At 57.9% G+C, this 24,396-nt stretch overlaps 1 protein-coding gene across 21 annotated transcripts; it reads left to right on the plus strand.

Annotated features, from left to right (window-relative positions):
* Positions 1 to 175: 175 nt before the first annotated feature.
* LOC144382641 (uncharacterized) lies at positions 176 to 23,494 on the plus strand. Of its 21 annotated transcripts, none has more exons than XR_013450010.1 (7): positions 176 to 190; positions 858 to 908; positions 1,137 to 1,321; positions 3,627 to 3,695; positions 15,113 to 15,212; positions 20,976 to 21,172; positions 23,193 to 23,494. XR_013450010.1 is itself a non-coding variant. In XM_078078531.1 (4 exons), the coding sequence occupies exons 1-4, from the start codon at positions 1,217 to 1,219 to the stop codon at positions 23,237 to 23,239; spliced, it is 321 nt and encodes a 106-aa protein (XP_077934657.1). In that variant the 5' UTR covers positions 1,166 to 1,216; the 3' UTR covers positions 23,240 to 23,494. The 21 variants fall into 21 exon arrangements, 1 of the variants encoding a protein (XP_077934657.1); XR_013450011.1 differs by having other exon boundaries at positions 1,171 to 1,321; XR_013450016.1 differs by lacking the exon at positions 176 to 190 and adding an exon at positions 15,522 to 15,760 and having other exon boundaries at positions 894 to 908.
* Positions 23,495 to 24,396: the final 902 nt, after the last annotated feature.

Raw genomic sequence — 24,396 nt, forward strand, 5'->3', positions numbered from 1 at the left:
AGTGGGGGGCAGTCTGGCCTTCCCCACCTCCCCCTGGTCCCCCTACTCCGGGGTACGGAAGGAAGCATCAGGCCCGTGGACTCTGACCCAAGCCCTCAGAATCCCCCTTTCAGAGCTCGGGGACGCGGGCCCGGAAGGTGGCTAGGAAGGCACCGGGGACAGGAGAGAGCCCCCGCCCTAGCTGAGGGAGGTAATGGGCAGGGGGACACTGAAAGCAGTGGGGGAGGGGGAGAGAGGGAGCCGGCAGGGACTCAAGTGGCCTCCAGGTCTGTGGGACAAAAGTTGGAGGGAGATTTGTGTATGAGAGAGGAGGGGAGGGGGCCTTGGGGAAGGGGGGGCTTTGACAATGAACTTGGGACAAACTTCATTAGCATGCAGGCCTGCTGTCTGTCACGTCGAGCTCAGACTGAGTTCCCAGGCCGGCCAGGAAGAGCGGGAGGGAGGGGAGGGAGGGGCGGGGTGGGGGTGACGGAGAGGACCGGCCATTGTGCCATTCTGGGCCCCAGCGTCCAGCAAATCTCGGGACCCCAGCCCTGGAAACCAGCCCCCAAATGGCTCTCCCTTCTCTGAGAACGAGATAATTTATCGCCCACTTTGAATCCGTGGTCCCACCCCTCCCGTCTCCCGTCTAGCCTTCCAAGCGCTGGCCTTCCCGTCCCCACCGTGGGTGCAGTGTCTCCCAAGGGTCACTTTCTCCTGCACAGCTAGGATGTGGATTTGTGATTTGTGGAGCTGACAGGGCCCGGGGCTGGGGGAGGCTTGGGAAGGGGGCTCGGGGACACCCCGAAATGGCGAAGTGTCCTCTTTCTGTGCCTCCTTCTCCACTCCGCTCCCCACCCTGGACGCGCGTCGTCTAGCCGCGCTCTCAAGTCCGAAGGTCAGCTGGACCGGGCAGGAGCCTGGGGACGGTGCGTGTCTGTCACACCCTTTCTCGCGCTTCCTTGGGGGATACGGGTGGCCTGGGGGAACAATAGCTTTCCTGAGCCCCCTCTTCCTGCCTCAGGTTGGAGAAGGCCGGAGAAGGAGGTGGGGAACAGAGGAGATGACAAAGACCCCTTCCCACACCGGCCTCAGAGCGGGAGGGGAGGGGGCTTCCTCCAGGCGGGCTGTCATTTTGGTGGTCGCGGTGTCTCCAGACAGGGGCAGCACCCCCTCTTTGCTGCCTTCCAGGGAGAGCAGCCAGAGAGAGAGAGAGAGAGGCGAGCGGAATTCCTGAATGGACAGACAGATGCTACGTCACTGGAGCCGCCCCGAGAAGGAGCTGGAGAGAGGCAGCCCAGCGCTGGGGCCGCTGAGCGGCTCTGCTCCTCACAGAAGCCGGGTGAGTGGCCATTCTGGACGGGCCTCCCTCCCTCAGGCACCTGGGCCGGGGTGGGATGGGATCCCCTAAAACCAGTCGGGGCGCCCTACTTCGCCCACGGGCTAGTATTAGGAGGCAGACGCAACAATCCCAGAAAGGAAGGGCTGATGAAAGCTGTAGGGGTGACCCACAGGGGTGGGGCGTGAGTGTGGAGGGGGAGTCGGCAGAGCGGGGTCTCCCCTCCTGCTTCCGGGGCGCCCAGGGCAGCAGCAGGGAGCTGAGGCAGTGGCCCTGCCCCGCCACCAGAGCCCGGAGCGCCTCCTGGTCCCCTCCTTCCCCAGCCTGGCCCACGGGAGACAGCTCACCAAGTTTGTCAATGGGATTCGGGGGCTTTAGGGTCACGGTACTACTGATCCTGTTAATCCGCCCCTCCCTCGCTCCAGCAGACGGCCAACATCTTAATGCTTGTACCAGAGGAGGGGCAGGGAGGAAGACTAGCGGGGATGGGAGGGAAGAGAAAGATGGTTCTGTATTTGGACTCCTGACCTCTTTCCTCTCTGCCCCGGGGACTTCAGCTCTTAGGGGAGGACAAGGTCTGAGGAGCTGGGGCCTGGGGCTGGAGGCGTGGGGAGGAACCACATTCCCAAACAGGTGGGGACCAGAATTAGGAAAAAACCCCAAAGCATTTTATAGACTTTAGATTAATCTAATTCCTCTTCTTCCCTGCTTTTCCCATGAGCTGGCAGGTGGGAACGGGGCTCAGGGGAGCTGAAAGGCCAGTGAGGTGTTGGGGTCAGATGCTTAGGTTCCAGAAGGGGCAGGAGCCCCACTGCAGCTCTCACCAGCCCCATCTGATGCTCGTTTTTATTTCTTGCTTTTCAAGAAGGGCCGGGGGAATAGAGAGAAGGCACAATTCTCACTCCTGTCCCCACCCTGGGCGACAGGCTGGGACCCCTGTGGGGCAATGGGGGCTGGAGGCCCCGCAGACTATTTCTGGTCCCCCAGAGGCCAGATTTCTGGGAGAGGCTGAGGCTGCCAGTCACCAAACATGCTCCGTGCCTCCTGGGGCGTGGTCCTTGTCACCATGCTCCCCTCTCCCCGCACGGTGTGTGTGGGGGGTGCAGGGCAGGGCTCCGCAGGGAGAGCCATTGCTGCTCCAGGGACCCCACGCCCCTTTGCGATGGGGGGAAAGCAGGAGCCAAAGGTCCCCCAGCTGTGTTTGTGTCCATTTTCTAGCCAGTCTGCAAGTTGTGGGGGTTGGCCCCTCTTTGGTGTGAGGACCATTTCAGACCGAGACAGTCCTTTATGAACGGGTGGGCTGGCAGAGCCAAGGCTGGGAGGCGAGTGGGCATTTGTGGCCCTGAGAAGTGGGGCAGGGCGTTCCAAGCACCCCTCCTAGAAATCGGGCTGGGATGGGAGGCTCATCCCTGCTCCCCAGCCCTGCCTGTTTATGATTTCCTCTGCATTAAGGCAGATTATCTTCCTGATTAAAGAAAGAAGGTGGAGTAGTTGTGGATTGAGTTTGAGGTAGAAGGATTCACCACCTTGCCCCAACACACACATGCGCGCACGCACACGAATACGCCCGCATACACACGCGTGAATACACTTCTCCTGGTATATCAGGAGCTGGGTCACCCACGTCATTCCCCTAAATCAAAATTAGCCTGAAAGCAAAATACTGGGAAGGTGAGACTATAAAATATTGAGACTAGGTTCCACACCCAACATTAACATTTAAAAAACTGCTTTGTATTCTCACCTTTTGTGTCTGTGAGACAGAGAAGGAGAGGACCAGGGGAACGTTGGGCAGCTCCAGGATCTGCTCTCCTGGATGGAAGGGTGAGAAAGCTAGAGACCTAGCAGGGTTGGCCGTATCTTCAGTGCCGAGGACTTTACAGATACGCTGCAGTTAGATCTAGACAGACAAACATGTCTCCTTGCCCCCAGATCCCTCATTCTGCCCTGAGCAGCCGGGAGCCGTGAGGAGAGGGTGTCCACTGGGCGAGGGACTACTCCTCCAGGTTCAAGCCAGGGGCCCTTAGCTTCGGCTGGAGGCCGGAGGCAGCGCGGGCTGTGAGCGGGGGCTGAGTTGGCGCCGTCGTCCGGGCAGCGTGGGGCTGGCGGGGGCCCTGCCCGCCTGCACGTCCAGGCATCCGGGCTGCTCTCTCCCCGCGGCTGCTGGTGCTGCCTGGAGCCCTGCAAGGGAAGAGGGCAGCCTGGCCTGTGGAGGAGGGACGGACCGAGGAGGGCGGGCGGCAGGGAGAGGGGGATGCGCGGGAGAGAACTGGAACCACTTTAACCTTCACATTCTCCTCCTTGACAGGGCCGGGCATCCAAGAAGCAGCAGCCCCCGCTTCTGGTGTCATCGTGGGGGGCCACCTTGGCTTTTAGGGTATTTATTTTCTTATTTGTTTGCTTTGATGGCGGGGGCGGGGGGGCGGGGGCGGAGCTGGCCCTGCATCCCGCATCCCCTCCGTGCCTCCTGTTCTCCCCACCCGGCCTCTTCTAGCTTTGGGGCCCTGACTGTGCTCCCCTCTGATGGTAGTAAGACCTGTGGAGCCGTTAGTGGTGGGAACGAGAGACCCCCGCACCCAGCTCTGTGACAGGGAGGAGAGGCCCTGGGGCGTCAGGGGACGCTTCCTCTTCTCTCAGACGCTCCCGGGGGCTGGGCGGCAGCGGCTGACCCCGGGAGGCAGGCGGGTGGCTGCAGAGCGGGGCCACAGAGGTGAGAAAGGAGAGCAGCGTGGGGCGTGGGGAGCAGGGGTCGGGAGGCACGCACGCCCTGAGGGTGTGTGCGGGCTGAGCCCCCGGGAGCGTCGGAGGCCCTGGCCGGGAGTGCCGTGGACACAGATGGTGGCATTCGTCTTGGTGCATAGGGTCACGTCTGCACGCGGGTGTGCGTGCTCAGCACCCTTGCCCACCCGTGCGTTTGCCCCCAAGGAGGCCACTCGCTGAGGGTGGGCCCTCTCCCGTCTCCGTCGTCACCTTGTCCTCACCTCCCCGACTCCACAGGGCTCTGAGGCAGGCGCTCAGCTCAGCTACGGATCTAAGAACTGGGAGCGGCCAGGGAGGCAGTGATCGGCGAGGCCCAAGGATTCTCAGGCTGGCCTCTCGACAGGAGAAAACCACCCTCATGGGGAGGGAAGGGTGGCATCCCCGGGGACAAAATCTTCCATGTTGTCCCCATGCCCTCTAACCTCCTCTGCCCCTATGGAGATAGACAGATTTGTTTTGTCACTGCTTCAGCATTTTTTTTTTTTTGCCAATTCTTGCTTTTATGTGTCACTATCCCACAGACAATGCAAATATTCTATAGCAAAAGAATAATGTGTGGTAATGTTCATAATAATGATGCACTTAGAAGGCAGAAATAAATACCTGAACCCACCTTCTTCCAAATGCAGCTTTCATCTGTATTAACTTCAAGGCAAATTAATCCGATAATTGAAACAAAGAAAAAATACGCCTTTTATTTAATTACCTGAATGTTTCAAGAGAGTGGCCTAATGCCAAAATGTATTTTGGACCCAAATTATAAAAATCTGTCCAAAAGCTGCATCCAGAGAGCCTCATTCAGGCCATGTTTTTCTATACATGGGCCTCTTCAGGCACAGACAATGGTGGGCATCAGGACCGGAGGGATGGGGGTGGGGACAGGCACGGGCAAAGAAGGCAGGCTCTGAGCTAATGAAGACACTTGCAGACTCAGATCTATACTGGGGACTTGGGGGGCTCTCCCCAAGGTACCCCAGAATTTCCCTGGAAGGACTCGGGGTGGGGTCTGCAGGCCATGGCTCTATAGAACACCGACCTCAGCCCAGAGTACTGGGGGCTCCAGCGGAGGCCTTCCTGGGGAGACTGAGGCTGGCAGGCCAAGCACAGGGGGGACCTAATGCACCCATTTTGCTCCAGCTGGCAGCCTCTCTCTGGCCTGCTGTTTCCAATTCTAGATAGTGGAAGGGTCTCTTGTGGTCAAAGGAACTGCCGAATAGTCACTAACACGCAGCGCGGTCGCTACGCCTCTCCCCTCCCCTCCCATGCAGATCCCATGCGGGACCCACACTTGGTCAACACCCTCCCTCTCCACCCATTCGCGCTCAGTGCACATGAGGGCAAATTCAGCCGGGCACGCACATACCCTTGTTAACCCACTCTTTCCTGGGCACCCACCTTGTTTTCAGCGTAGTATTAGATCCCCTAGGCCCCAATATGTGTGACGCTGCCTCTGCCCTGGAGGGCTGTCTCATTTGCTCCCCTCCACGCACTCTCCTTCTGGAAACCAGAGTAGCATGGCCTCATATACAAAGCAAGCCCAGTTAAGGTGCTGGTGGGGAGTTTTCTGCTTCTTTCCCGGCTTAACCCTCCACGCCCGTAGGAATGGAGACAGAGGCCCCACTCACCTCCATCCCTGAGCAGGAGCCCTGGGAGGTCAGGTTGTCAAGTCTGCCCAGACAAAACCAACAAAAAATGGCCCCATCCGGAATCTGGCTAGAGAGGGTGATTCCAAAGCAAACTCACCTCCAGGTTCTGCTGTAGGGGCCTCCTTACCTCGGACACTGGGCACTGCTTAGGCTCCGGAAGCTCTGCAGCGCCCAAAGCCGCAACAAGGAGCAGAGGACCCAGCTCCTTATCTAGCTATTCGCGGGGGGCGGGGGGGGGATTTTGGAAATGTACCCATTTCTTTCCAGACCCCAGTTTTTGAGAAGGTCCAGCTGAGTCTGATTTTGGCCCATAGGGGTGGGAGTGTCTCCACTGGGCAAAGAAGCCTTTCTGTGTCTAACCCTCCCCAGCAAAAATACAGCAGGGGCTGAAAGGGGAGGAAGGTTCACGCTGGTCCCCACTGCCTCTCACTGTGCTCACTGGGTGGCTCCAGGGTCAGGGGTTGTGGAGACGAGCTTGGGCCCACTGAGAGTAGGGGACTTGGCTGGGATTGGTGACGGAAGAAAGCGGAGGGTATTGGCTAGCAGGATGGGCCAGCTCTTCCCCACCTGCTGGCCCCAGCCTCCCAGGCGCTGGGTGAGGGGGAGGAAGGAGGGGGCGAAAGTGCCCTTCAGGTGCTTTTAAGGGATCATGTGGGGGGGCAAATGGGGGAATATTTGTAGGGGAAGTTGGTGGTGTGTGTGGAGAAGTATAGGCCCTATCTAGGGTTGCTGGAATGTCTGCAGGGTGTTGGGTTTCGTATAAAGAGGTACGAAGTCGAGTACCTGGAATTATTTGAGGAGGTTTGTAGGCAGGAAGCTGAAAGGCTGGAGGGGCCTATCATTTCTCCCGGGCCTGGTATGGAGGGTGCCTTTAGAGAATGCATTTAGCAGCGTGCCAGTAGGGTAAGTCTGTCTGTGAGAGTGTTTGGGGAGGATTCCACTTTTCTGCATCTGAACTGGGGCAACAGAGACCCCAGTGCTCCCCCATGGCTCCGTTCTGAGCTGTAGGGGCGGGAGGGGCGGGAACAAAGTAGGCAGCGGACACTTTGTCTCTTTCCTTCCTTCCCTACAGCCTCGGCTGGTGTGCTCCCAGCTCTGAGAGGGTAAAGAATGGATGCTGTGGAAGCTTCTAGAAAGCCTTTCCCTTGGGTAAAGGTCCTGAGACCCTCTGGAAGCTGACGGAGGGGGGGCGGGAGCTGTGCCAAGCACAGCCCTGAGAAGACCCTGAGACTGGGGAAGCCAGGCTCCACACTGCTGTTCTCCTGGGGAAATGCAGGCCCCAGGGCTTTGTCCTATTTCAAAGTGTCCCCCACCTCACAATAGTGTAGCAACTATTCAGACATTCTCCAGTCTTTAAGGGGGTGCATAAAATGAAACCCATTGGCCATGGGCTTGCATCTAACCAGGGGGAAGAGCATCCAGGTTCGGCTTTGTCCTAGAAGGTGCAGAGAGGCGACCCCCCCAAGTGGATAAAACAGTCTGGCTGGGCCTGCTGGCAACTGAGGGGCGCACCTCTGTTGGCACAGTGTTCGAGGATCCCAGGTGATAGGAATCGGCCGGTATTAAGCAGGCACCCAGGCTCTAGGTATCTAGGTTGTAGGATTTTTCAGAAAAGGGGCTGAGAGTAGGGCGGTTGGAGGGACGGGGTACCTGGGGACTGGGGACTGCTCCCTGGCAGACACTGAGGCTCAGCCAGGGGCCCACAGCTCTCTCTGGGAGAGTGCCGCCAGGCAGCGAGAATCCGAATCCCGCTTGCGGGGAGGCGCGAGCTGCCGGGGTTGGGAAGCGGCATTACTGGACTCTGATTCTCGGGGCAGATGGGGAGCCAGGTCAGGAAAGCCCGGAACTGAAAACCTTGCTGAGAGCGATCCTTCTCCCTCTGAGCCCAGCTCTCCAGCGTCACTGGAGACGGAGCCGGGGTGGAGGCGCGCGGGGCCGGCCTCCGTGGCTGAGTGGAATGTGCGGATACTGCCCAGGTTAATTCCAGCTGAGATCCACCAGCCTCCCCACCCCCAACCTTGGTGTAGGGAGCAGGGTCAAGAGATATTCCCGTCTCTGCTCCGCGACTAGGGAGGCCCAGCCTCGATCGGACCCCGCGTCTCCCAGTAGGAGTCCCTAACTTCCAGAATCTTTCCCTCACTGTTTTGGGTTGGAAACCAACAAGAGCGAGATTCCCGCCCATCCTAAAAGGTTAGGATCCCAGTCTGGAAGGGATCAGAACACGACAAGCACAAAGAATATCCTGAGGAGAGGAGGCAGGTAGGGGCAGAATCTCGTTATCTGATTCTTTTTGATATCTCTGAGTCCCCCCCCCCCCCGCCCCGTACCCTGGCGCAACATACCTAGGGCCCAAATGGAAAATGTAGGGCCTACAAAGAGTGAGGATGGAGATTAAAACCACAAATGGCAATGGCGGGAGACGGCAGGCGAGCCTCGGGGTGGGCGAGGCAGCAGGAGGCTGGGGGTCAGCACACAGACGTGGTAGTTCCTCCCCAACCCCGCTCCTGGGGGGGAGGGGCGCCCCAATTGCGCGCTCCAGCTCTTCCCTGGAAGGGGAGGGGCGGGCCGGCGGGGAGAAGAGGCGGTGACGTCAGACTTTGCGGAGCCAATCGGAGGCTGGCCTGGGGAGGGAGCGTGAAAGGATGAATGAAAAGTCCGGAGCCGGAGCGCGCCCGGGCCAGAGCGGCGGCCGCGGCGGAGGAGGGAGCTGGAGAGGCGAGGCCCGCTCGGCCCCGCTCACCGCGGCTCGGCGGAGGCTGAGATCCGGCGGGCGCCCGCACCGCGGCGCCCGCTGAGCCCTGGCACCCCAGACCCCGGGCCACGGCTCTCCGTAGCGGGAGCGCGCCGGGAGGACCGCGCTGGAGAGCACGATGGGCGCCCTGGGCTCGATGTAAGTGGCCTGGCCGGCTCGGGGCAGCAGGTGGGCGAGCGCCTCGGCGTCCAGCGTGCCTGCGCGTCCGCCCGGAGGGGCCGGCCGAGACCCTCCTCCGGGCTGCCGGGACCTCCGTGTCGACTCCCGTTGCCGATCGGAATCCCAGCCAAGCCCTAGAGCCCCTCTCGCTTCGGACCCCCGACCATTTTCACAGCCTTGGGTGCTTTGTGGACCTCTTTGTACAAAGCCGTTTCTCTGGGGGTCCCGCGGGGCCTGGGACTCGCCTCACCTGCACCGCCTGCCCCATCTCGTGGGGGGTCTCCCGGAACCCCGCCCGGGTGGGGTCTTCGCCCTCTCCTTCTCTCCCCGAGACGCGCCGGGGAGGCCCTGGGGCGCCCACCCCGCACCGGCTTGCCTCCCTCCGGGTTGCCAGGATTTCCTGTTCCCTGCCAGGACGCCGCCGGGGGTTTTCCCCCACGATTCGCTGCTCGCCCCCGGCTTTAGTCAGCGCCCTTGTTCCAGCCCTTCGCGAGCAGGGGGTCCCCGCGGCTCCCACGCAGAGGCTTGGGCTGTCTGGCGCGCCCTGCAGCTTCCAGAGGAGGGCGGTGGGGACCCCGTGGGGCTGTCGAGGCCTCCGCCGCCGTCCCTGCGGTCGTCCCGGCTGGCGCGAAAAGCCCGCGAGTCCCTCTTCCTGCGGAAGGACCCGCGGAGCCGCCGCTTCTGGCTCAGATGGGAGCGGGAATCGAGGCGCTCGGAGCTCCTGGGGCCCGGGAGCCATCCCCGGACCTCGACGCCGCCGGCCTTCGCGTCCTTCCCACGCCCTTTTCGGTCTCTGTGGTGTCTGTGTCCTGTACTCGGGGTCCCTTCCGTCTTGGACTCCGTTTCTCTCTCCGCCCCCACCTCCACCCCTGTGCCCTCTCCCACCTCCACCGGCGGGCGGCAGCGGCGGCGGCGGCCGGGAGGCTGCGTGGAAGAGGCGGCGGCGGCAGCCAGGAGGCGGGGTTGGTTGTTATCTTTGGTTATCTAGCTGTATGAGTGGTGTGGAGTCTTCATAAAGCTAGATAACCGAAAGTAAAAATAACCCCATACACTGCGCAGAGGGTCCCGGGAAAGCCGGCCGCATGGGCGGGCGGGGGAGGCATACACGAGGGGCTGGGGGCGCGAGGACCCCAGGGCCGCGCGGGCGAGAAGAGATGCCGGTGGCCCGCGGGCCTCAAGACCGAACCCCAGCCCGGGGCCAGGCAGGTAGGAGGCGCCGCCCGGGCTCACGGTAGCCAGGTGCTCCCTATGAGCTGGGAGGAGGCGAGAAAGGGGAAGGGTGGTTCCTCCTCAGGATGGGGCCTTTCCGGGCAGAATGCGGAGTGGGCCCCTGCGGGGGAAGCTGCTCCGAGGCAGAGATCCGTTGACATCTAGCTGCAGGGTTATTTGGGACAGTGCCTAGGGCTCCCGGCCCAGGCGTCTCCCGTGGGCGCTGGTGAACAGCTTCCCGCAGGCTCTGCACAGCTCTTGCTGGGGTGAGAGGCTTTGGGGGAGTACCTCCCCCCCCCCAGACCTCCTCTCAAGGAGAAAAGGAAAGAGCAAAGACCCCACCTGGGGTTTTTGCTTTCATCCACTCCCTGAAGCCCTGTAGGTCTGCCCAGCTGAGCTGGAGCTGAGAATGAGAGTGGAGACAAGTGGGGGTAGACCTGGAGACACAGGCTGGGTTCTGGGGCAGGGGCGTGCAGAGTGTTTCTCAGCTCCCTTGTTCCATATTCTTTCCTCTTTCCGCTCAGGACCTCAGTCTGATGTCTTGAAAAGCTACTCATGGAAGCTCTGTCTTCACTGACCAGATGGGCTGAGTTGGGGTCTTTCAAGACACCTTACCTTGCTATCCCATCCTCACTCTCTTAGAAATCATCTCCAAGAGCAAATGGCCTCAAGGAGCTCAAACACAAAGGAATTTGTAGCTTAGTACTTATGCTGCCCAGAGAAAGCAAAGAATTAGAGAGATTAATCAGGGCCTTTCCTAAAAGAATCCGTTTATCTGGCCTGACCTAAATATTTTAAGCAAAAATGTTTCGGTGCAGTTGGGAGAAGGATGGTCCAGAGTCACTTGGTAAAATAAAAGTAAATGTAACAAAGCTAGAAGTAGCCCCGCTGCACTTACTCCCTCTCCCCGTTCCCTCCCCCCCACCCGGCTGGCAGTCCAGAGTGCAGGGAGAGAAAAAGGGCGGGACAACTGGACAAAATGACCTTGCACAGACTCCAGTTCCCTGTGTAAATTTACAGTTTCCTCCAGGAACTGATTTTTACAGCGAGGAGATTATGATTCAATTATATATTATGTGGGAGAAATATTGGGGAATCCAAACTAAAACAGTCAGGCTTCAGAGAGCCTAGAGCACACACGTTTCCTCCCTTCACAGGTTTGGAGGAAGGAGAGATTAGCTGCCTCTCACTTTTTTCAGCTGTTCGGAATTTGGTATTTTTGGAGGGGGGCAGTGGAGACAGGATTAGGAAGAAAGGGAGCAGGTTTGGGCAGGGACTAAGACTCCCTAACACCGTACCCCCTGGTAACAGCCTCTGTCTACGTGCTTCTCTTTGATCCTCTGACACTGGGAAGTGGCTGCTATTAACCCCATTTTACAGATGAGGAACCACAGACCCCAGTGGGAAGCTAATGCCCCTGAATAGTTTCAAACCTTGGGGGAAGGACTAGAGGGTAAGGTGGGGAGACTAAGTTGCGGATGAAGGATGAGTGAGAAGGGAGGGGATGGGGCATCAGGGGAAAGGTAAGGTCCAGGAGAGATGAGAGCCTTAGGCCTGGTTGTGATCCGAGGAGGAGGAGGAGGGGGAGGAGGAGGAGCACCAAGAAAGACAGGCTTTTTTTCTTTTTTTTGAAGATTTTATTTATTTATTTGACAGTGAAAAGGAACACAAGCAGGGGGGGAGCTGGAGAGGCTGAGCAGGGAGCCTGATGATGCAGGGTGGGCTCCATCCCGGCCCGGGGATCATGACCTGAGCCAAGGCAGATGCTTAACCGGCTGAACCACACAGGCGCCCCTCCCATTTTTTGTTTGTTTGTTTGTTTGTTTTAACTCTTCATGCAGCTGGTTGGAAATGCATGTTTGGGATCTGCTGAGACTCATCCACATAAGACTTAGAACTTATATTTTAACCACAGTGGGTTTATATTGTTATTGTGGGGCCCCATGAGCACATCTGACCGCTGGGTCTCCCAAGGAGACTAGAGGGCCTGAGGGAGCGGCTGGGTGGAGGGCTTACACCCTACACAGAACAAACACCTCCTCCGGGGGCGGGTAGAGGCCGGGAGGGATGTGTGTGGGGGGGTGTGCTGCCTTCTGTGTACGTGGCCGGTGAGCGTGGGCTTGTGGGCAGGGCTGTCAGGAGAACGATGGGAGCCTGTGCTGGGAGCTGTCTGTGTCTGCTCGCGAGGGTGAGAAACTGAGTGACCCGACGTGACGCTGGACGTGTGTGTGTGTGTGTGATGGATCCACGGTGGGCAGGAGGCCTGGCTGTCCGATCAGGGATGCCTGACTAGGCATAACTGTAAATCCAGTAGAGGAACAGACACTCTGGGGTTGGGGAGGGTTTACCAAATGCAGACATCACAGTGATACCATTGAGTCCTGCCACCCGCCTCCCCCAACTTTTATTCCGGATGAAACCTCCTCCAGCTGAGCCCACTAGGCAAACTGATCGGGTAGGGGTGCAGGGAGGCTGGCTTGAAGGGGCTCGCAAGGGCTTCACCCATTACCAGTTAGCGAATTTCTGGCTTGGTATCATCACACCTCTGTGTTCACGAGTTTTTAGTTTTATTCTTCTGATCTTGCGACATCCACCTATTTCTACTCGTATGGTTTCTAAGCTGGTTTCTTCACCCATTTTCCTCCCTCACCCTCATTCCAGTGCCTTCCTATTGGATTCTGAGTCCAGGAGTTCAAAGGCAATTTTCTCCTAAATATCTGACTCAAGTTTTGATTATCACTCACACCCTCACCCTGGGTCAGATTTTCCCCAATTCAGGGCATTGAAAGGTTTCCCCAGTCATAAACGTCATCACCGTCAGCAAGCCTGGGGAGGGACAGAAATGCAAAGAGCATATGTGACTGGACCAAGGTCTGTGCTTGGGTGTATCACTTACCAGCTGCAACATCTCTGAGCCTCAGCAGGATGTTTATATAAAGGAGAGACGAATGTATGCCCCCAGGTTTGTTACATGGAGCAAACAAAGAATTCTATGTAAAAGATCTTGTAATATGTTATCATATCCATGGGCAAAGAGTCATTTTTTTGCTACAGTTCAGAACAACGATCTGAAAGCATATGATCGATCTCAGAATGCAAAAAAGGACAGCTCTTTGGTATGTTCTTGACTGAGGATCTCAAGACATTTCAACTTGAGGAAGTTCCTTCCTTCTTTCCCAGCTTTGGAGTAGAGGAGGGACTGCTGGGGACCTGGGTAGGCAGTGTCTGAAGGCTGGTGAGAGGATGAACAGCCCATTCAGGGAAGAGCCTAGAGCCCTTGGGACAGAAGGGCCATCGTATTTTCTCTTCTCAACAGATCTTATCACCTATTGGTAGAGTACTTACGATTGGTAAACTGACTTATGTAGATAGAGAAATATGGCATGAGTAGATGATAATTCCAAGCTTATTCCATTAAGTTTCTAGAATTACTAAAAACACAGTTTATTTAGGTAAAGGACCCGTTAGGCAGTGGGTATAATAAACAGACCAAAATGGAGACCTGCCTATCAGCGTGCAGACTTTTCTTCAGCACGGAGCAACTTTAAGAAGGGGTGTTTTCTCTCCTCTTGCCTCCCAACCTCCCACCTCTCTGACTGCCAAATCAATTCCCCAGGTTAGTAACCCGCCAGAGAAACACAGGCCCCTCTGTGTTCTTCTGGGTCTAGAAGTCCTACTTGAAGTCTGCCCTTCCCAGGGTTTGGGAACTGGAATATTCTGACACTTATTTCTTCACTTCATTCCCACCTTAGTGCTCTGGGTACAGATTGACCTTTTCACCTTCTTTCCTTCCTTTGCTATCGAGACCTCAGAGATCTTGGGGGGTTATGGCACGATCTCATCCAGAGGCAGGGTGTGCCAACTTCCTTAGGAGAAAAATGCATTTAGGTTAATGCTTTAAAATCATTGAAAAGAAGGAGTAGACAAAACTATGAAAACATTCTCAGAGCTTTGAGGAAAATGAGAAGCAGGGTTATGGAAGGTAAAGGTGCGTAGGTGCATATTTAGATAGGAGAGAGGTGAGAGAAAAGGGGAACCCTTCCTTGCCACCCAGGCTCTCCCAAGGCTCAGAGTGACACCCCCCTCCTCCTGCCCTAATCCCCCCATTAAGGCTGCTCTGAGTTTGTTATGACAGCGGCTGAAGGCAGCTGAATTGCTGTTTGCCGTGTCTGCTAATTGGACTGAAGGGTTGGAATCTGGACACTGAAAGAGACCATTGTTGCTGTTTACCTTCTACAACTGCCTCCCTGGGGACCTTCTGGGTGAAGGGGAGCAGCATGCCCTCAGGGTTACTGCACCCATGCCCTGTCTCTGCACAAGGGACTGTGCTGGGGAGACAGTTCATCTCATTGCCTGATGTCATTGGGATGGTTTGAGCTTCCACAACACAGAAGAGACAAGCCCAACACCTGAGTCAGTCTCCCATCCAGATGGGGCCTGGGGCCACCAAGAGTTCCCAGGAGAGGGAAGTTAGATGCTTGTCCTTCTCTTCCCTATTCATTCCCTACTTCTTCAAGGGCCCTAGCTTTGTCTCTTCCTCTGGCTGATCAGGCTTAACCCCTGTACTTTTTCTTAGGTGCTTTCTTCCAGGCCAGTGATTCTTGACTTGGTTATGCACTGAAATCACCTGGGGAGCTTTAAAAAAAATACTGATGTTTGGGTCTAGTTCCAGACTGATGAAATCAGAGTATCTAGGAAAGTTCTCTGGATATTTCTAATATGCAACTAGGGTTAAAAACCGCTGAGGCTGGCTTACCCTTCTGCCTGGGACACACACACACACACACACACACACACACACACACGCACACACACAGAGGCACCCAGGCAGACCTGTGCCCTTTCTTACCTTCCCTACTTTTCCTCTCCAGCTCTCCGTATCTGTAATACTGTTGGGCACCTGAGTATCTGTCTCATCTTTATTACTAAATTCCTTGTGGGAACCGTAGAATTTAGGGTGGAATGTAGAGGTGTGCACCCCATCAACTACCTCAACCTGAGCTCTTCCCCAAGGGCAGGAACTATGACTCTATCTCCCTGTGGATTTCCAAACAGGATCCAGATGAAGACTGAGCTAATCTAGGGCTCTTACATCCTTAGGGATGAAGGGGTGTGAGGTTCAGAGTTGCACTGGCTCTTGGGCTCTTCCTCCCCCCCAAGTCCTTTTGGCAATTGGGATATCTTCAGAGAGGAGAAACTTTCTTCTGCATTATCTGCCCCTTTGCTTACAAGTTTCCAAAATGTTTCTGCTTCTTCTCTTCCCTTTAGCTTCTCACCTGGGGCGGGTGGGTGCTCCACCACCCTCCCGCCCTCTTTCCTCCACGCGTGAGCCAGAGCCGCATCCAGCACCACGGACAGCTCCCGGGTGGTGAGTAAGCCGGCCGTGCAGGCCCCCTCTGGGAGGGTGAGGAGGGGGTCCTTCTATCTGTCTCTAGATTGTGTAATCTGTGGGATTTGTTTGTGGGCAGCCGTGGAGTCTCGGGAAGAGGAAAAGGCTGAGGGCAGTTGGCATTCCATCTTCAGGAAACCGTGTTTGTCCTCTTTGGGGAGTCTGAGTGAGGGGCCGCTGCCGCAGCAGGAAGGATGAGAGTTAGATTTCAGGAAGGATTTAACTGAAGCTCTTGTGAGATCAGGTAGAGCTAGAATAAGCCTCCGCCCTATATCCCTCATTTTACAGATTCCCAAGAGAGTGGAGGAGTTATGACCAAGGTCACTCAGCGGGGTAGTGGAAATGCCAAGATGAAGCCTCCTGAACTCCAGCCTGGCCCTGCCCACCGTGTCTGATATATCCTGTGGGGCCTCCCTGCCTTTGTTGGGATGCCGATGCTGGTAGAGAACGTTCACAGGTTGTCCTTGCACAAAAAAAGACAGGAGGCATGCGTGGACATGTGAGGTGTCCACACAAGCCAGGAAGAGGTGGGGCCAACTTCTCTCTCTGTCCGTGGAGGTTTGGGGGGAGGCCTCGGACAGAAGCACAGGGGAAGGCATACCGAGCAGTAGCTGGTAAGCCCATGGGAGAAAAGGCAAGGGGGCAACCATCTGCCAGGGCACAGAGGCCAGCGGATGGCCACAAGGAGTCTCCAGAGGCCAGCAAGAGTCACGCAAACTGGAACAGGGCCTGGGAAAGGCCCTTCTGTGTGCCCAGGCCTGCTTCTCCAACACCGGGAGCCCAGAAACAAAGGGGCCATTCTCTCTAGGATGTGATGCCTCCATCTCCGGCTGGCAGTGCCAGGTGGTGGGGGCATCAGGGGGTGTCAACCTATTATCCCCCCCCCTCAACTCTTAGGTCCTCTGGGGCTGGATGTTGGAGAGGTGGGTGTTCCATGCTACGTTGCCATGGCAACCGCCCCAACCCCCACCTTCCTAAGCACAAAGAGAGACAGCTTTCACCCCCACCCCCAGGAAGAACCTGGGTCTGGTTGGGAATCTTCCCTTGGGAATCCTCCTTTCTGATGCACACGCCTTGGCATGCATGAGCATCACGCTCTTTTCAGCCCTGGAGCCGAGCTGTGCAGGCAGAGAGGCTGGTGCATCCAGAGACGCTGGGAAGGTTGTGCGAGTGAGCAGGACTCCCTTGTACTTAACCCTCTCCCCTCAAGCTCTCCTGTCCCTCACCTACAGCCCAGGCCATCCTGGGCCTTCTCAGCTCAGGTGACAGAGGCCTTGACCTTCTAGTATTTCCCAGAAGTGAGGGACACCCTGCTACCCCCAGCAAGCCTCCAGGCTGTGGGAACAGGAGAAGAGGAGGGGGTCATTTCTGCCACCCTCCATCTGCACCCTCCGCCATTACTCATTAGGCATTCTGCCCCCTCCTTCCGCTCGTTAAGCCTGATTTGCATATATTTGCATAATACAACTCATTTGCATTCCAGGAGGCTCATGGTAGGAGCCAGGAAAAAAGGGGAGGGGTTGGAGAAGAGAGAAAAGGGGAGAGATTTTGTTTTCATCAAAGTGTGTGTGGGGGGGAGGTGGCAGGAAGAGGACAGAAATAAAAACTCACACTACTTTCTTTCTTCCCTTCTGCCGTCCCTCCCTGAGCTGGACTCAGATGCCAAAGAGAGATGCCAAGGGGCCGGCTTTTCTGTCCTTTTTTGTCTTGCTTCCTCCGGGCTTGGCTCCCCAGCCTGGCCCCCCACCTTGTTGGGCTCAGGCTTCAGAAAGAGAGAGACAGGGGTAGGAGGCAATGCTGTGGGAACGGAAGCAGAGGGAGAGGGAGGCCGCCATCTTAGGCAGCTAGAGCCCCTAAGATGTCCACCTCTGACAGGTGGATGGACATGGAGGGGGGGACGGGGGTGAGGCCACAGGAAGCACTTGGCTGGCTGACCAGAACGTGGTTGAGTGTTCCCGCTCCTGGAATTGGGAAGAGAGGATGGGAGAGAGGGAAGGCAGGAGGGATGAGGCATGGCAACCCCAGAGGGGCATGAGCTTGGCATAGGGGCAGGGCTGGTAGAGAGGCCTCCCGTTTCCTTCCAGACCCCTGGTGAGCCCGGCAGTCAGAGGACCTGGCCGAGGATCTGATGGACTGCGGGTAATGTAAAAATCCTGGAGGGGTCAAACTGGGCATCTCAGCAGGAGGAAGGAGAGGGTAAGTGGTGGGTAGGCAGGACCACCTGCCAGGTTGCTGTGTACTTGAGGTGAAGCTTTGAGTCTTCTCTGCCCACCGTCCCTGCTCAGGCTGGGCGACCCCTACAGAGCATTTCCTGCTGGCATCATCCTGTCTGCTCCCGTGGCCTTTGGCTGTCCTGTTACATCCTTGCTTATGCGTTCTGGCTTCTGCTCATTCGGTCCTCCGTCCGGGTTGGCCAGGTCTCCATCATGAGTGCTCCCCAGGGTTCTGCAGCCCTGCTAGTGTATCCCATCAGCCATCGTGGGGTTCCAGACGCTCTCCCACTTTGCTCATTCTGGCCTCTCTGAACTCCAGATCCATTCCCCTACCTGCTCTCTGTGCTCCCGCCCTTAGCTCCCGGGGCAGAGGTTGGAGGGGTGCACCCGCATCATGGATGCCCAGGCCCGAGCTGCAAGGAGGGCCGGGAGGGCTCCCCTGCTTGCCGCTCCCCAGACGTGGTCCAGAGTCCAGATGCTCACAGGTTCAGCCCTGCTTACGGTCTGGCCGGGCTCCTGCCCCCACCAAACTCCTAGGCCCTCAGGTCCCATCGGGAGCAGGCCCTCCCCCTCCACACCACTCACACCAGGACCCATCTCCCCCCTTTGTAGTGCCCCTCACACCCACACCTTCCTCTCCCTTCACTGGGCCTCCACGTCCGCTCATCCCATCAACAGGCATTTACTGCCTGCTTATTATGTGCCGGGGTCGTGCCAAAGACGAAGGTGGGACCCAGGACTGCTCTGAGGAGCTAATGGTCCGGCAGGGAGGGCAGACACACAGGATTCACAGGACGGGGAAGACCTCGCTGGTGCTGCAGTTAGGGAGGGCCTCCTGGAGGGGCCAGAGGCGAGGTGGTGACATGGGGGGTGAAGGTGATAAAAGGTAGACAGAGTGTCATCAAGTCCAAAGTCTGAGGAAGTGGGTGGTGGAGAGTAGACAGGCAGGGTCGGGGTGTCCGTTAGGGGGACTCTGGGCCAGGAGGAGATGGGACATGGACCCCACCAGGGAGGCTGGATGTGACGGGGTACTGGGGAGCTGGCTGACAGCCTCAGGGATGCTGGGAGCGGGGGTATAGCTGAGGGGCAGCACATGACCACTCCCAGAAGGGAGCAGGACGTGCGTCCAGCTGCCTACTCAGCCCAGTGCCCAGCTGGATGCTTCACGAGCTCCTGGTTAGGTCTGCAGATGAAGGAACATGTTTAAGGCCTGGGAGCCACCTGAGGAGGGGTCTCTGCCTCTGCCCCCGGCCTTGCCCCACCATCCACATGCACATGGGTAGGCTTGTGGGAGCTCTCTGGGAAGAGAGGTGGAGAAGCCAGGGCTGGTGCCCAGCAGCGGTGCCCCAAGGTCAGCAAAGAAGACGGGCAGCTGGGGACTGGAGTGAAGAGCAGAGAAGACACTGGGTCCTGGGAAATCCCTGGCAGAGGGGGTGAGGGACAGGGTGGGTTGTAGGGGGTGGGCCAGGGCTCTGAGGGGGTCCCTCCTGGAGAAAGGCTGTGGGAGGCTGGGGAGGCAGCTGTGGAGGTGAGGCGCTGCTGCTGGCCACTGCGGGGGAAGGGAAGTAGGGGTGCGGCCCCACCCTGCCCCCAGGCCCAGCCTCTGCACAAAGGCTTCTCTGTGAGTGGCCATGGAAGGGGCCCTGTCAGGTGAGGGGGCTTAGCTCCCAGAGCCCACGGGTGGGGGAGGGTGCAAGGGTGTTGGAGGAGGGGAGGACTGAGGGGTAGCTCAAGCTTTAACCAGACCCAGGAAGGAAATGGAGAAGCTGAGATCTGGCCAGGCTCTCACAGTGACAGGCTCAGGACAGGCTCCTCTCCAGGGTCCCCGCATGGAGGCCTTGCTGCTGGCCTTCTTCCCCGCTGCAGCTCCCCATCCTGCCAGCCCCCCCAGCCTCCCTTCCCCAAGCCATAGCTTCCCTTCCATGGTGCTCCCCAGCTCCTGCACAGGGACCCCCCCAGGGAGGGTTGCGTGGGGAGGGTGGAAAGAAGAGAGTCCCGAGGCTGCCTGAGACTCCACCCAGTCTTGCCGTCCCTGGGGGAGGTTTCTCTCCTTGCCTGGTCTCCGTGTCACTTATTGCTGACCAGCAGCATGGATAGACCGTCCCTACCGCCCCTGCCTCATTGTGCACACCGTTCCTTCTCATAAATGTTTGGGTTTGGGGTGCCAACAGCAGGCAGGATGTCAGCTTGCAGCTTGCTCACACATTCTGTAGAAGGGCTCCATCCACTGGATGGACAACAGGAGGTTTCGGTTGTTGACCCTGAAATTGGACAGGCTGGTCAGGATGCAAACCCTGGCTTCCCTCCCTTACAAGCTAGGTGACCTTAGGCAAGTCACTTAAGGTCTTTGGATCCTAACTTCCACAGCTGTCCTGAGGGACCAGATGGGTCCGTGTGAATGAGGGTGTTTTGTAAGGTTGTATGCAGATGTCCAGCGCTAATTCTAAAAGGGATGCAGAGTTAGAAGGGCCGTTGCAGGTAGGTGGGAACAGTCAGGGAAGGCTTCCATGGCTTGGAAGTGAGGGTGCGATCGCCGGGGCGGAGGGTGAGGGACTGGGTGCAGTCCGTGGTGGAGGCCTGTCTGAGGAGCGTGGCGGCAGCTCTCGTGGCCTCCAGCCGCCGAGCATCTTTAACACCTAGACGGTGGACCCCGTGACGGCAGCTTCTTTCACCCTTCCCTCTGGCCCTGTGTAAACACTGACCCGCAGGCCTGGGGGGAGCAGGGCTGAAGTTCCCCCACATTGCCCTAGCCCTGCGGCCCTCACGGTGGGGTTCTCCAGAGGGCACGTTCGCCAGACACCGTGCCCCTCAGTGAGTGTGTCCAAGAGCCGCCTCCAAGCCTGCTGCACCAGACTCTCTCCGGTCCCCGATGCTACTCAGCGTTGCCAGGAGTGAGCTCAGTCCAGACTTCTCTAGATCCCTCAGCCCATGGGCCCGCAAGCCTCTGAGCAGCAGGGTCTTTTGTCTCTAAGCGGTCACTCCTTGTGGTACAAGCAGGAGCTAGGAGGGGGAGTGGTGTGGTATCATCCCCACAGATATCCGTGGGGCCTGGAGCCTGCAGGGAAGGGCCAGGCTGAGGCTGGCATATGGAGGGACAGCCCTGGGCACGGGGGCATGAGCCTCACCCGGCCAGGGCTACCTTCTGCCGGCTTTGTCCATCTGGCACCAGCTGGCTTTCCAGCGCTGCCCCCACAACCCCCCGTACTCCTCCTGCTGCTGTTGCCATAGCAATTGGCTGCCATCTTGACTCAGGGCAGTACCTCCTGTCTGGATCTTCCCATGGGGTTCCCGGAGGATGGGAGATAGGTCTCCAGGGATGGATCCCTTCCTCCTGCTAGCCGTCCCATAAAAATTAATGTTAACATATGATTTTTTAAAAATAGCCAAGATGGAGGCCAGCGGTATGTCAGGCTCTGTGCTGAATGCTCCCCGTGTGTTATGTAATATGGCCGAGGAAGCACTCACGTGATCAATGGAAACGGTTCCCACCCAGTTTCTTATTTCTGTGATGGGCTTTTCCTCTCTCCAGCAGGAGATTCCATGATCCTGCACATTCCTGTCTTGGGAAGTCCTTGCCCGTGTCTGGCCCCGATCTGTGCCCAAGCACCTGTTCTTCGACCCTTGGCTTGACATGGCTACTTTGAAGAGCGAGGAACACACAGCCACACAGAGGCAGTCACTTCACGGGGCTTCCTGGACTCCAGCTGTTGGCACTTGGCCAGCTTGGTGAGGTCCCAGAGCCCCTTCGAGACTTGGGGACCCAAGTCTAAGATCTGTTGTTTAGAGGGGCGCCCGGCTGGCTCAGTCTGTAGAACGTGTGGCTCTCAATCTCAGGGTCGTGAGTTCAAGCCCCACATTGGGCGTGGAGCCTACTTACAATAATAATAATAATAATAATAATAAATAAAATCTTGCTTAGACAAGGGGAGTCTGTGTCACAAAATGCTTTGAAATTCCCCTTGCCCCCATCCCCACCCGAAGACAGAAGCCCGAACCAGAGGCCACTGGAAAGTGATAGTGTCCCAGGCCCTCAGGGTCGGCGGGGGGGTCCCCTAGGAAGGCAGTCTCCCTGCTCCCAGCGTTTGGGAGGTTCTGACAGGGTCCCTGAGAGATCCTGAGATGGTGAGGACTCCCTCCCTCTGGAGCTCAAGCAGAAGGCAGAGGATGGTCACCTTGACCCAGAGGGGCATCCCGAAGGGGCACTGAGCAGGGTCTAGCTTTGCCGGGGGAATCCTGAATGAGGGGCAGGTGGAGAGAGAGAAAGGAGGCCATTCTCCACTGAGGCAGGGTGGGCTGGCAGGGAGGGGCTGGGGATGATTTACGACATCATTGTTTCCCCGCCCCCCACTACTGGACGGTTGCTAGGAGATGCTGGCTATCTGTGTCTGGGTGGGAGGGTGAGGCTGCTCCATCTGGACCCCTCCTCCCCTCCTCTGAGCTTCACCCATTACCCCTCCCCAGACCCCAACACACCTTCCCTTCTGTTGGCCCCCAAATCCGGCCAGCCTGGGGCTCATGGGGCTCCCAGGCCGGCTGAGGATCTGGGACCAGGAAGCCAACCGGGAGCCCTGGAGGGAGAGGCCAGCAGACTCAGCTGGGGTGCTGAGGGGCGGCCGGCTCACCTCAGGGCCTCTGGGAGCCAGGGCAGGATGAGGGCCAAGGGAAGTCAGGGCCTCGAGGAGCCCAGGTTTGAGGGAGACTGAGTCCAGTGTGATGGGTGAGGCAGACCCCAATCACACCCCTCCACAGTACGGCCCAAGTCAAGGTTAGTGGCCTGTAAAGGCCAGGTTTGGGGTCATGGGGTGGAGAACTGAGGGCAGGGGGGACTAAGGCTGGACCATCTGATCTGAGCAGAGGTACGTTGTGTTGGGGCATGGCTCAGATCCCTTCTTCTTCCGGAGATTCTCTCTTCAGATTTCAAAGCCCTTGGAGAAGTCAGATGGGTGAACTTCAGGGACTCCTAAAGCTGCTGGCTCCCAAGTCCTGCGGGGAAGGAGAGGGACGCGTGCCCACAGAGGTGCTCCTGATACCAGGGCCCACCTGGATTCGGCACCCGCTTGCTCATGCGAGCCCCCTCGCTCAGCCATGTTCTCCATCAGTCTTCCAACAGGCCTGGAAACTGGCTTGTACTGTCCCGCACTTTGCAAAGGGGCAGTCGAGGCCTGACGAAGGACATGTGACTTGCCCAGCGTCAGGGGTTAGTAAGCTGGGCTGGGGCTTCAGATGAGGCCTGGTGGGTCCTCTGCACACGCTGCCTCCCTCCCCTGTGGCTCCCGTGGAACAGGTTCCTAACACACTGGGAGCGACTGAGAGGTAGGAGCAGATGGGCGGAGGCCTAGCAGCCCGTGTTCAGGTACGACCGGAGGGATGCTAACACCGTCCTTGGGGGTGAAGACAGGACCGGGGAAGAGGCTACAGATGCTGCGGAAGCCACTGGAATTCTCCCAGGTTGGTCCCCGGCCAAGGGAAGCATGTTCCCCACCTTCGGCCAAGTCCCCTGGGCCACCGCCTCATCTCTCACCTGCTGGGGATCTGAGTTCCCCGTCCTGTCATGGCCCTGGGCAGAGCTCCTGGAAGAGATGCCTAGACTCAGCCCTTTATCATGGAGCCTCCCAGCCCTTGCCTTTCTGGTGGAGGGGAGCCCCGAGGGCCGCTGGACGAACTCCCTGGAATTCTGTCCTCTGCCTCCTGCCAAGGTCTCCATCCAAAGAGAACCTTCTTCACTCTTGACACTTCTTCTTTTCAGACCAAAAGAAGGACCTATTTCCCCCAGTTGGCGTGGGCGCCCTCTGAGAAGCCCTCCTGGATTGACCCAAGATGAGGCTACACTCTAGCAATTGGCTGGCTGCTCCAGGAGGCCCCTGAGCAGGATGGACGTGGCCAGGCCCTGGCTCCAGCCTGGGCTGCCTATCCCCCCTGGATCCACCATGCTCCCGTGTCTGCAGCTATCCCCCTGGCCCATCCCGATCCCTCCTATGTCGTCTGAGCTGACAGTCCTCTGAGATGGAGGTCCCATCTCATGTCTAATAAAGACTCCTGAACGCTGAACCAGTCCTGGTGGTCGTGATATACCTGGGCAGGGCTGGGAGGGCTCCCGGAGAGACCCTTGCTGTGGGGGCCACCGTTACAGCAGAAGAGGGAAGCCTCGGGAAGACACAGATCCCACCTGTGGGGGTGGGGTGGGGACGAAAGACTTCCTTGGCTGCTTCCACCTCTCCCAGCGGCCCCAAGGCTCCGGGCAATGCCACCCAGGCTCTGGCCAGTCCTAACTCAGAGCGATGGGCAGATGCTCCCAGCTGAGGAGCTACCACCGCAAGGACCAAGAGAGTGGGAGAGGCTGGGCTTGCTGCCCAGAGTGCCTGTGCCAGGGGTCCCTGGGTGGCCCTCTGTCTCCCCCACAAAGGGGCCCTTCTTCACAAACGTCCTCCTGTGTTTGGACAAATCACAGAGAAAGAGCACCCACTCTGCTTCCTCTGTCCCTCCTCAGTAGACACAGAAGGGGAGGAATATACTTAGCAAAAGGGACTCAGGTTAGACAGCAGGTAGGACTTCCCAACAAGACCTTGGTGGGAACCCGAGGGCAGGGGACCCGCAGTAAAAAGGAGTTGGGCCTGTGCTCTTGACCCCATTTCCCCCATGATGTGTCTATATCCAATGTGCTCTCCCCAAAGATGGGCCCCTCTCACTCTACAGAGCTCCTCCTATAAAGCGTTAGAGTCCAGACTATCAGCACCTTCTGAGATCTCTATCACCCTCTAGGAAGTTCTTCCTCCATCTAACCACAGCCCCTCCATGGAATTATAGTCTGAAACCTGGAATCTTTCTAAATAAAAAGGCTTAAGATAGGAAGCATGGTACACTTCCAACAGCACAAAAGGGAAAGTATGTCTCCTGCCCACCCCGTCCCCAGCCACCCACCTCCTCTCCAAAAGGCAACCACCGGTCCCCGT

This window comes from Halichoerus grypus, chromosome 7, assembly GCF_964656455.1.
Source record: "Halichoerus grypus chromosome 7, mHalGry1.hap1.1, whole genome shotgun sequence".
NCBI lineage: Eukaryota > Metazoa > Chordata > Mammalia > Carnivora > Phocidae > Halichoerus > Halichoerus grypus.

Bases quoted from the DNA above. Each gene is read 5' to 3' on its own strand.
- LOC144382641 (XM_078078531.1), top strand. From the start codon at position 1,217: ATGGACAGACAGATGCTACGTCACTGGAGCCGCCCCGAGAAGGAGCTG. The intron at 3,696-15,112 runs GTATTTATTTTC...TCTTCCCTTTAG, and splicing joins GGGCCACCTTGGCTTTTAGG to CTTCTCACCTGGGGCGGGTG. The intron at 15,213-23,192 runs GTGAGTAAGCCG...TCTTCTTTTCAG, and splicing joins CCACGGACAGCTCCCGGGTG to ACCAAAAGAAGGACCTATTT.